The 12209-nt window shown below is 51.0% G+C and overlaps 2 protein-coding genes across 3 annotated transcripts in view; one reads left to right on the top strand and one right to left on the bottom strand.

Annotated features, from left to right (window-relative positions):
• The window catches only part of XPO6 (exportin 6), a 453699-nt gene that overhangs the window by 145313 nt on the left and 296177 nt on the right, over nt 1-12209 (bottom strand). The gene's annotated exons all lie outside the window — the stretch shown is intronic.
• SBK1 (SH3 domain binding kinase 1) overlaps nt 10291-12209 on the top strand; it is a 78888-nt gene continuing 76969 nt past the window's right edge. The window contains exon 1 of the mRNA XM_050968332.1: nt 10291-11265. Within this exon, the coding sequence (XP_050824289.1) occupies nt 11057-11265 (209 nt within the window). The 5' untranslated portion in view covers nt 10291-11056. The remainder of the gene's footprint in view (nt 11266-12209) is intronic.

Genomic DNA, 12209 nt, shown 5'->3' with positions numbered 1-12209 from the left:
CGCATATCTGCACTGCATGCCCAGCACAGCCAGTTCCAGACACCCTCCATTAGCATCCCCCATTGGTCCAGTTGCACCGGACAACGAATGGGAATTTCCTATGAGCTGCAGCGTTCTACCACCTGGCTTCATAGTTCCCTTATTGATGCTGGAGAGTTAAAAATGTGAGATGAGAACAAAAGATCATTGAATGGCCCAACAATGCAAATGGTTTTACGGAATGCGCCTGCAGAGCAAATGGCCTAAATGCCTGGCAAGGCCCTGAGTGATGTAATCTTTGAACTGCAATCTCTCTCACGACTCTGCAGTGCAGCTCTGGAGTCCTTGGTGGAGTTAGAGAATTGAACCATTGAATGTACACCCCCCGGCCCCGTGTAGTTGCAGTGGGTAGGAGGGTGAATTTGGAGCAGGCAATTCAATGGCCCAATGGTTCTTTAAGAGCTTTCTCATTCCACCAATCCCCTGTGGTGCATCCCATAATGTCTACCCGCATTGCTAAGAGCTAACTGGTCTCTTGGAATGGCTTTTTCTACCTTCTGGGAGAGCAGCATGATGCCTGATGGGCAGATCACACAACAATCTAACATGCAGTGACAGTGCCCAGCCTGTCCTAGCCCCAGCTTTGAAGGGCTGTGTTTGAGTGAGGCCAGGGAACTGTACAATTAGGGGCTGGGTGCAGAGCAGATAGGACATTCCCCTGTAGTCAGAGAGCATGGTGGCAGCATAGGTGCCAACTCCATGGGTGCTCTGGGGCTGAAGCACCCACAAGGAAAAATTGGTGGGTGCTCTGCACCCACTGGTAGCTCCCTGCCCCGCCCCAGCTCACCTCCCCCTCCACTCTGCCTCCGCCTCTGCTTCCTCCCCTGAGCGCACTGTTTCTCCCCTAGCTCCAGCGCTTGCCACCGCAAAACAGCAGCGCTGGGAGTGAGGGAGGAGGAGAGGGAACGCTGCTCGCTGGGGAAGAGGTGGGGCTGGGGTGGGGATTTGGGGAAGGAGTCCAATAGGGGAAGGGAGAGGGCGGAGTTGGGGTGGGGACTTTGGGGAAGGGGTTGGAATGGGGGTGGGGCAGGGGCTGGGCATGGGTGGAGTTGGGGCAAGGCCAGGGACAGGGGGGCATGATCACCCACTGGCGCCAGGAAAAATTGGAGCCTATGGGTGGCAGACATTGTCACATTCTGGGAAGAGATCCCCGGTGTTTAGCCTGGGTCAACCTAAGGGACATACAGAGCTTTCTTATTATAGAAACCTCTATTATCTTTTGAAAGTTAAGACTATAACTCATTTGTGTGTATATGTTTACCTGCTTTAACCTGGTAAATAATGCTCTAATTTCCTTTTCCTATTTAATAAACCTTTAGCTAGTTTATTATAGGATTGGCTATAGGTGTCTAAGGTGTGAGATCTAAGGTGGAGTAAGTGACAGGGAGTACCTGGATATTGTTGTGATTTTTGGTGGAAGGGCCCATCTAGAGGATGGCTTGCCTAGGTGACAAGGCAGAGCGGAGTACCCAAGGGGACTATCTTTGATTCCCTGTTAAGGCTGTTGTAGCGCCAGAGGAGTTTATGCTTTATACTTGCAGAGCCAGCTTTAGACCTATTCACCAATTCCCCCGAATTGGGCCCTATGCCTAAGAGGGCCCCGTGCCCAGTGAGAATCCCTTCCCTGGCTAGAGGTGCCTTTTTAATTTTTACTCACCCGGTGGCACTCCGGGTCTTTGGCGGCACTTCGGCGGTGGGTCCTTCAGTGCCACCGAAGACCTGGAGAAAGTGAAGGACCCGCCGCCAAAGACTCGGAGCACCGCTTGGTGAGTACAAGCCTCGTGTTTTTTTTTGTTTTTTTTTTAAGTCATCCCTGCCGGGGACCAGTTGAAACTGTTCGAATTGAGCCCCGCACTTCCTAAAGCCGGCCCTGGATACTTGGTTGGTGAAATCTCACTGTAGAACTCAGCCCGCACAGTATAGAACTTATAGCTTGTGCCCTGCCTCTTAGCAGTCTGCCCTGACATTGGCACTCATGCTCATGGACTGTGCCTGACAGCTTGCCCGATGTATGCTCGGTGCTTTGCTGATAGAAACAAAGCCCAAGTCTCTCAGTTCAATTCTTGGGGATAATACAATGAGGAAAGTTCTGGGGCCTGATTCTGCACTACACTGCACCCATGTTACCACAGACACACATTAGGCACCCGACCCTCAAGGCGCAAGGCACAGGAGAATCACAGGCCCATAGGAAAGGCCAGGCTGGATCAGATGGCTCCCTTGTCCAGTGTCCTGTCGCTGACAACAGGGACCATGGCTTGATTTTAGCAAAGCTTTTGATATGGTCTCCCACAGTATTCTTGCCAGCAAGTTAAAGAAGTATGGATTGGATGAATGGACTATAAGGTGGATAGAAAGTTGGCTAGATTGTTGGGTTCAACGGGTAGTGATCAACGGCTCGGTGCCTAGTTGGCAGCCAGTATCAAGGGGAGTGCCCCAGGGGTCAGTCCTGGGCTGATTTTGTTCAATATCTTTATTAATGTTCTGGATGATGGGATGGATTACACCCTCAGCAAGTCTGCAGATGACACTAAGATGGGCGGAGAGGTAGATACACTGGAGGGTAGGGATAGTGACCTAGACAAATTGGAGGGCTGGGCCAAAAGAAATCTGATGAGGTTCAACAAGGAGAAGTGCAGAGTCCTGCACTTTGGATGGAAGAATCCCATGCACTGCTACAAGCTGGGGACCGACTGGCTAAGCAGTAGTTCTACAGAAAAGGACCTGGGGAATTACAGTGGCCGAGAAGCTTTATATGTGTCAGCAGTGTGCCCTTGTTGCCAACCAGGTCAACAGCATATTGGGCTGTATTAATAGGAGCATTGCCAGCAGAATGACGGAAGTGATTATTCCTCTCTATTCGGCATTGGTGAGGCCACACGTGGAGTATTGCATCCAGTTTTGGTCCCACCACTACAGAAGGGATGTGGACAAATTGGAGAGAGTCCAGCGGAGGGCAATGAAAAGGATTGGGGGCTGGGGCACATGACTTATGAGGCGAGGCTGAGGGAACTGGGGTTATTTCGTCTGCAGAAGAGAAGAGTGAGGGAGGATTTGATAGCAGTCTTCAACTGCCTGAAGGGAGGTTCCAAAAAGGAAGGAGCTCAGCTGTTCTCAGTGGTGGCAGATGACAGAACAAGAAGCAGTGGTCTCAAGTTGCAGTGGGGGAGGTCTAAGTCGGATATTAGGCAACACTATCTCACTAGGGGGTGGTGAAGCACTGGAATGGGTTACCCAGGGAGGTGGTGGAATCTCCATCTGTAAAGGCTTTTATGGCCCAGCTTGACAAAACCCTGAATGGGATGATTTAGTTCAGGGATTGGCAACCTTTTAGAAGTGGTGTGCTGAGTCTTCATTTATTCACTCTAATTTAAGGTTTCGCGTGCCAGTAATACATTTTAATGTTTTTAGAAGGTCTCTTTCTATAAGTCTATAAAATATAACTAAACTATTGTTGTATGTAAAGTAAATAAGGTTTTTAAAATGTTGAAGAAGCTTCATTTAAAATTAAATTAAAATGCTGAGCCTCCCAGCCCGGTGGCCAGGACCTGGGCAGTGTGAATGCCACTGAATATCAGCTCGCGTGCCGCGTTTGGCACATGTGCCATAGATTGCCTAACCCTGATTTAGTTGATGTTGGTCCTGCTTTGAGCAGGGGTCTGTGTATGGGGAGACTTTGGCAAACCAGTAAAGTGCCTAAAACCACTATGGCTTATTGTTAAAGGCAAGCTATTAAACAGTCTCAGCTTGACCAAGGCAGGAGGCGGGGGCGGGGAGTTTTGGGTGCCACAGAAAGGGCAGCTTGACTCCATGTCCTTCCTAAGAATTGTGTTGAAGTTGCTGATACATGTGTAACCCTTCTACCCCTCTGAGTTGGCAGCAACAAGGGCCGGGTTCAGTATCCAGGGGTTCCGTTTCAGTAACACAATGCATAACCGGCTCGAGCCCCCACCCAGTGACCTGGGACACTCACATACCACACGCCCCTGGGCGCCTCTAGGAGGCAATACTTCCCCTCTTGCAAGCACGGAGTCTGAGTGTAGCAAAATCTTTTTAATAAAAGAAGGAATCAATGCGGCATCCCATTGGAGAAACACCACAAACAGGGTTATAACACAAACCATAAACAAAAAACCCACCTCCAAGTACGTTTGGCACTGTCCTTTTTCCCCTTAGGGTTTAAAGTCCAATCACCCCAAAGTCCAACAACCCAAAAGTCTCTGGTCAATGCCACCCCAGAGTTCGAGAGTTTATCGGTAGAGGTCCCTCCTCCCAGCCTGGGTAGAAAGGGGCACCTTACGTGGTCTGGGGTCAACTGCCCTGCCTCTTCGTGGGTTCTGCTTCCGCCTTCTCCATGAACTGCTCCGCTTCACCAGCCACTCCACGCTGCTCCTCCAGCCGTCCTCAGAAACTGCTCCACTCCACCAGCTGCTCTGCTCCATGAGCTGCTCCAGTTCTCCCTGCAAACTGCTCGGGTCTGCTCACTCTGCAGGCCACTCCACCCGTCCCACAGCCACGCCGCTCTGCCAGCCGCTCTGCTGCCACCAGCTGTCCCGTGATCCATTCCAGCCGTCCCCACAACTGCTCCACTCCGCCAGCTGCTCTGTCCCACAGTATACCTTCAGGCTCCCCCACTAGTTAGCACAATACTCAGTGCTCTCAGCTCAGTAATTTCAGCTCTTTAGTGATTTCAACTCTTAGTGATCTCAGCTCTTAGTAGGGGAGCCCCAGTGCTAGTGTACCATTAGCCCAAAGTGAGTTCAGCTCAGTAACCTGTATTTAGATTCTTGAGAGAATTAAAAAAACAACTCCAACATTCCACAGTGGAGAGAGGAGGGTGTGGAACTGGTGCTTCTGGCTCCACAAGGAGACTGCACCACCAGGCACAGATATCTGTCCCCAACCTCTCTCCATTCACTGGGTTTTGGAACCCATGTCCCTTGTCTAGCAAGTACCACCCAACTGAGGGTGAGTCATTTGTCACCAAGCAGTCCCACAGCTCGGCAGTCTGGGATAGGGTAGGCGTGCCTATGCAAATACACTCTCTGAAATTCTTTCCACCAGATGTCAGGGTAGAGCTTACCCTGACTCTGCTTACACATGCATTTTAAAAGAGCAGGCTATGCTCCAGGAATGTCTATTAAGGTCTCAAGGATGCAAACTCTGGAAAAACCTGCACCTGGTTAATCAATAATCAGAAGGAACCTCTTGCCTGAACATTGAAACTGCTTGCTTAACAAGGTTTCTTTAAGGGACATGTCGTTTTATTACTAATGTATAAATAAGGGGAAAAAGCTTGAGATAGTTGGACTCTTTTGGGGACTCTTTTGGACTCTTTTTGGACTCTCCCTTTGGATACATCTTGCAGTCCCCACTGGCAGACGGAAGATTTGGCCACCGGAAGCCTGCCGCTGTGTCACTCAAAAGCCACGCTCAGCTTTGGTAATTATCAAGGGTTGGAGATGTTTTACTAATCTTGTTGCGGATGTGTGTAAGTGCTTGAGACTAAGTGAAGTTTAGCTTTAAGTGAAAGCACTCTTGTGCTGTCCTGTTTGTGCCAGCCATCTATTGGTCGTATGGCCGTGTCTCCCCGGATTTTTTTCCTGATACCACCTGGCACAGAGTAAAAATTACCAAGAGCTTTGGGTTCAAAGAACCCCAGGTAACAGTTGGACTAGAAGAACTCCTGAGGTCTCTTCCAACCCTAATATTCTATGATTCTATGAAGGTACAGGAAACCCTGCAGGAGTCAATTACAGGATGACTGCCCCCTGCCCCTGGAAAATTCCCTCCTAATCCCCAATATCTAGAGGCTGGTTTATACCCTGAAGACAGGATCCAGGAGTTCAGATTCTTTTTCCCCTAGACATACTGTTTCTGCATACATAGCCCACCGCTGCATCTCTGGGCTGGACAGTGGCAAGTTGATATGAGTGGCCAACTCATTATGAATCAGTTAGAGAGGGCAGGGGTGGAGGAGGAAGGTAAAACATCCTGGACTGTATCCAAACCAAAGCCCCTAGCTGGGCAGCACACCTCCTCCTGCTTTGCATGAGCTGTCTCCTGTATGCCATCTCCCCTTCTAGGGAACAGCCGACTCTACAGCCTGGCGAGTGTTCTCAGCAAGCCGGTGCTGGGAGTCTCCCAGCCACTGTAAATTAAAAAGCTATTGATTTTTTCCCTTTGCTTGGGCAGAGCATTTCAAACAGAGTCATGCTAAATAATTCACAGGGAGAAATGACAACACCCACGTCAGGGACGGGCCAGGAACCTGCTTGGCATGCCCCACCCAGGAGCCACTACAAAGACAGGGCTACCACTCTCTCCCTAATTGCAGGCATCGTGCACACTAAATGGATCACATAGCGGAGCATGGGGCCTTCCCTTGCCAGCTGCATTCTGATGGCCTGGCTCTGCTCCGTTACAGACCCCATGTCTCCCTCAGCAGCAGTCCCCATGCACAGGATGGTAACTCAGCCCTGGAGCTCCCATTGCTGTGGTTCTCCGTTCCCAGCAATGGAAACTGTGGAGTTAGCGCTTGGGGCGGGGGCAGTGTGCAGACACCTCCTGGACCTCCTTGTGCCTAGGGGCTACAGGGATGTGCCAGCTGCTTCCAGGAGCGGCTTGGAGCCAAGGTAGGTAGGGAGCCTGCCTTAGCCGTATTGCGCCGCTGGACGTTTAGTGGCCTAAAATCTCTTAAATTGACTTCAGTAGCCTCTGGGAGATCGAGCCTGATTCCAGGAGAATCCTGGCCAAATCAGGAGGGTTTGCAATCCTAGCAAAAGGTCCCTGTGCGCCCAACGGCTGGATCTCTAGGGAAACACCCTCAGCAGCTGCTCCCCATGCACAACAGGCAAGCTGGCTCAGCTATAGGAGAGAGGTTCCGTGCCTGGACATGCAAATCCAGAGTAACTCCTCCGCCTTCCAGGGGCTATCAGACAGGTGGAGCAGGGAGCAGAATACAGAATTTGCTGCTTGGCTTATACTGAGCACGTGCACATGGACACAGCGTGCTCAGTAACATCTGCTGAAACTGCTGCCCTCGCTGTGCCCTTACTTGGGATTAAAAACTGCTGCCTGCTGTTCACATGGGGTTAAAAGGGGGCAAAGAGGTCAAGTCGAGAGGTGGGATGGGCAGAGTCTAGCAGGGGGTGGAAATTGATTGTGCCGGGGACAGGGGGGACAAATAGATGTAGGCAGCAGGGGAAGGAGAGGGGCTGAGGGGCAAAATCAGGGAGAGGGGGTAAGATCCAGGGTTCAGCCTAGGGGTGAGCTACTTCCAGCTGGTGAAAAAGGGCAAAATCCTGGCATGAGGGTGGGGCAGAGGGGTAACAGTTACCCCAGTGGGATGAGTCACCTGTCCTGTTTGCAAAAATCGGGGGGAGGGGCAGAGTGGCTTTTCCCCACCCCCCTCACAGGACAGTACATCTTAGCACCCTCTCCCCATGGCTATGTCATTAAAGGCACAGGGTATCCCCATGCCTAGCTACAGCGGCTCTTCCCTACCTGGTACAACGTACTGAGGTGCTATAGGAGAAAATATTTCCCATACACCCCCAAAAAACTATGTGTCACACACCCGGAGTATTTAAAAGAATCCCTTAGCTGAGTCTTTGCTACCACTGGATCAGAGGATGACAAAAGTGAGAGGTAGCAAACTGGGACAGGGCAGCAAAAAGAACCTCCCTAGACATCAGTACCTGCTACTGGCAGCAAAATCTGTTGGTAGTGGCTTTTGACATTACACCCTGGCAGCCTCAGAGTAGTGCCACAGAGCTGCCCTGTCCACAGCCAGGCCATGTGGAGGGTTAGGCTGACAGCCACGTCTGCGTGGGACTGGCTGGGAGGGAACACTCTCAGTGACTGGCATGTTCAGGTAAAGCTGACGAGTCCCAAAGCAGGAAGGCGTGCCCCATGCTAAAGCCAGAATCCACGCTGCCCATACTGCCAAACACCCCCTCAGCATAGCCCAGGGCTCAACCCCATGCCCCCCACATCAGCTGTAATCTCTGTACCGGAGACTGCAGGTGGCCCAGTGGGGGATCTGTTCAGGAGACACCCAGATCATGAGAGCACCTATAGAGATCAAGTACTCTGAGGCTGATCCCCAGTGGTTACCAGTGGCAGCGTAAATTTTGAATGGAACTTCATGCCCAGCCAGCCCCATCCCGGAGGCCGTCAGTGCGGAGGCACATGGGTGCTGCTATTTATAGCCTGCTTCTGCTTAACCTCACGAAGAATTGCTAATTCACTGCCATATTTGCGCAGCAAATGCCAAGCCTCCATTTAATTAATCTATTGTTATTGTAGGGCCTACCTGAGATATAGATGTTTAAATTACAAGACTGTGGAGTGGCTGGCACAGTGTTTGGACTGAAGCAAGTGGCCTGGAGGGCCAAGCAGGAATTTTCCAGCCTCTATGCTGATTTCACTGTAAGGATCCCTCTAGTGTTCTCAAGTGGGTACTGAACACTCTAACCCCGGCTCTATTCCGCTTTCATCAGAAACAATGGCTATGTCATGGTACTATGATACTGATGCTGATTTTATATTGCAGTGGTACCTGGACACCAGCCAGGTCAAGGCTCCATTGTGCTGGGCGCTGTACAAACATATAGAAAGTGACAGTTGTACATGGGGTTTGCTTTAGAACACTGCAGCAGTGAATGTTGATGGTAGGTTCAACCTCTGGAATGGAAACAAATGTGAACTGGTGCTCAGACACTAGGGTGATGAGTGCAGTGTGTAGCAGGAATCATCATAGATTGATGGATAGATAGTGTAATGCTGATTTCTTTTTAAAAGCTCCAGAGGCGATTCTGGCAATTACAGACTGGTTATCCAAACTTCAGTACCAGGCAAATTGGTTCAAACTATAGCAAAAAACAGAATTATCAGACACACAGATAAACACAACATATTGGGGAAAAGTCAACATTGCTTTTGTAAAGAGAAATCATGCCTCACCAATCTATTAGAATTCTTTGAGGGGGTCAGCAAGCATATGGACAAGGGGGATCCAGTGAATATAGCGTACTTGGACTGTTAGAAAACCTTTGACAAGGTCCCTCAATAAAGGCTCTTAAGCAAAGTAAGCTGTCCTGGGATTAGAGGGAAGGTCTTCTCCTGGATCAGTAACTGGTTAAAAGATAGGAAACAAATGGTAGGAATAAATGGTTAGTTTTCACCAAGGAGAGAGGTAAATAGTGGGCATCTCAAGCATCTGTACTGGGACCAGTGCTGTGCAACATATTCATAAATGATTTGGAAAAGGGGGTGAACAATGAGGTGGCCAAATGTGCAGATATCACAAAGTTACTCAGGATAGTTAAGTCCAAATCTGACTATGAAGAGTTATAAAGGGAACTCGCAAAACTGGGTGACTGGGATACAAAATGGCAAATGAAATTCAGTGTTGATAAGTACGAAGTAGTGCACATTGGAAAAAATAATCCCAACTATACATATAAAATGATGGGCTCTGAATTAGCTCTTACCATGGAAGAAAGGGATCTTGGAGTAATTGTGGATATTTCTCTGAAAACATCCACTCAATGTGCAGCAGCAGTCAAAAAAGGTAACAGAATGTTAGCAAGCATTAGGAAAGCCCACAGCCTGATTACTGCATGCAGTTCTGGTCATTCTGGCTCAAAAAAAATAAAATAAAGAAAGGCAAAAAAATGATTAGGGGTATGGAACAGCTTCCATATGAGGAGAGGTAAAAAGACTGGAACTGTTCAACTTAGAAAAGAGATGACTAAAGGAGGTTATGATAGAGATGTATAAAAACATGAGTAGTGAGAAGAAAGTGAATAGGAAAATGTTATTTTCCCCTTCTCATAACACAAGAACTAGGGGTCACCTGATTAAATTAATAGGCAGCAGGTTTAAACTCTATATGGGATCTAGACAGCATGGGGAGGGGAGAACAAGGGCCATCCAGCTGGCTGGATGAACAGGGGGTGGCCGGGTGGGTGGTAGTGTGTCATAGGTGGGCTGTGTTGGGAAGGAAGTTGTGTCAATGCAGTGAGCCTGTGATGTGGGACAGCCCTGACCACCCAAAGTCAAGCCAAAGGGGAATAGCCTGGTGCTGTAGCTGCTCAGCGCAGCATCTCCTGTGTGAGCAAGGGCTGGGGCTGGCAGCTAAGGAGTTAAACTTTCCGCGTGAATCTGGAGCTATTAATACCCGCACACTGGTTTATCTGTCAGAGCGAGCTGGCTGCTCTGTCATCCAGACAAGCCCCGCAGAGCTGTGTCTCGGCAGGGCCAGAACTTTTCTCTGTGCGAGCTCGTGTGTACCCGCCAGCCCGGGCTGCTCCCCCAGCCCTGGCTCCAAACGCTGCCAAGGAGTTCCACTCCCCCACGCACACTGCTCCCCTCTCGACCCACGGAGCCGCTGAGAGCCACGGCTGATGCTGGCTGATGAGGAGATCGGAGGGAAGGGAAACTTTCCCAAGGGCAGATCGTGCTGCAAAGTCCAGCTGAGGCTGAGTGCTGGGCACGGAGGATCTGCCTTTGGGCACCGGCACCCTCCATGCTGGACCTGCGACAGCAGCTCCACTGATCCAGCCACATGCTCTCTCACTTCCGCCTTTGAGGAGCAGCTGGATGCTGTAGGGTCTCTGTGCTGGTACGTCCTCCCCAAACTCCTCAGCTCAGGTTCTTCTACCTCAGGCTACAGACTGGGCCCTCCTTGTCCTTCCCCAGCTGCCTGAGGAAGGAGTCTTTCTGAGGGGACAGCCCCATCTTGTCCCACAGTGAGAGCGCAACAGCAGTGGCCCAAAAGATGGCCATCAATGGGAGTGAGAGTGCAGGGTCCCGTGTGGCTGCTGAGTGAGGACGGCGTGGGACAGGAGTCACAACGGCTGGGTGGGATCGTGCTGTCCCAGCGCACTCCCAGTCGGACAGGCCGAGGGCACAGGATCACTTCAGAGGGCATGAGGCAGGAGAAGCCGCGACCTCAGAAGGAGTGACGGGTAATTTGGGAGACAAAGCACACGATGACGCTTCCTGGCAAATGGTCCAGGAGACCCAGGACCTGCTGACTCTGGCTTCACTGGCCTCTGGGCAGACTTGTGAGGGGCAAGAGGATGCCAACACCTATGCGGTGTGCCCAAGCCTGGAACTGCCGCCACTGTGGTGCACTGGTTGTGGGAGCAAGGAAATGGATACCTTCTGCTTTGTTTGCTTCCAGAAAGAGGAGCTACAGCCCTTGCAACTGAACAGGTCAGTTCAATACTGCCTGCGCTCCCTCTCTCCCTCCCCAGCACCCAGGCCAGTGAGGGGCTGGAGCGTTGAGTCACTCAGAGCTTGGGCAGGGAAGGGCTCCTGGGCATTCTCCGAAGGAGGGGTGTGGGCCTACATGTGGGGAAAGCCAATGGAACTATCCAGCTGATCTAGGGAGGGGATGCGCGTGTGTGCCCTGGGGGCAGCAAGGCCAGCTCACAGGGTGTTGCCGAGGAACAGGCCCATAAACCTCACTTTGTCAAAAGTTTCTCTCAAGCAAGTGCCCCATCTTCCCTCAGGATGTGGCTTTGAGCAGCTGGGACCTGGGCATCTTTCCAGCTGGAACAGGGGAACCTGCAGCATACGGGAGAGAAGGGAGAGGTGTGTATGTGTACACACGTCTGTGCGAGGGCATATGGAGTTCATGTGTGTGAACGTCTCTGTGTGTGTGCACATCCAGGCTGTTTGTACAGAACTGCCTGGGTGGGCGTGTCTCTCTCTGGGTGTGCCCTTCCCGGGCTGTCTAGGGGTGCACATGTGTGCATCTGGGGAGCACTCACGTTCCGGCATGTGGGAGTGTGTTTGTGGACTGGTACATCTCTGTCTCAGTGCCCATGTGTCTATCTATGCATCTCCTTGCCATGCATAGGGTCAGATGTTGGAACAGGATTCCAGCTCTGGGTGTGGCAAACTATGCTGGTGAGTGTCACCTTTCCTGTGCATGTCAATGCCTTCCCAAGGCTGGGACAGTGATCCCTGTTCAGGGCCAGATCCTGGGGCATCCCTGGCAAAGTGGCACCTGGGTATTCAGAGGGCCTGAGCCAACATCTTCCTCAACCAAGGACTGTATCAGCTTCTCCTCCTACCATTCGCAGTGCCCAGGCAGATAGACCTAAACCAGGGGAAGGGCTCTGACCTCTGGCCAGCCCCTTCTCCTCCATGCA

Source organism: Gopherus flavomarginatus, chromosome 9 (genome assembly GCF_025201925.1).
Source record: "Gopherus flavomarginatus isolate rGopFla2 chromosome 9, rGopFla2.mat.asm, whole genome shotgun sequence".
Classification (NCBI taxonomy): Eukaryota; Metazoa; Chordata; order Testudines; family Testudinidae; genus Gopherus; species Gopherus flavomarginatus.
The sequence above is the reverse complement of the archived record's forward strand: the minus strand, read 5'-3'. Positions and strand labels throughout refer to the sequence as shown.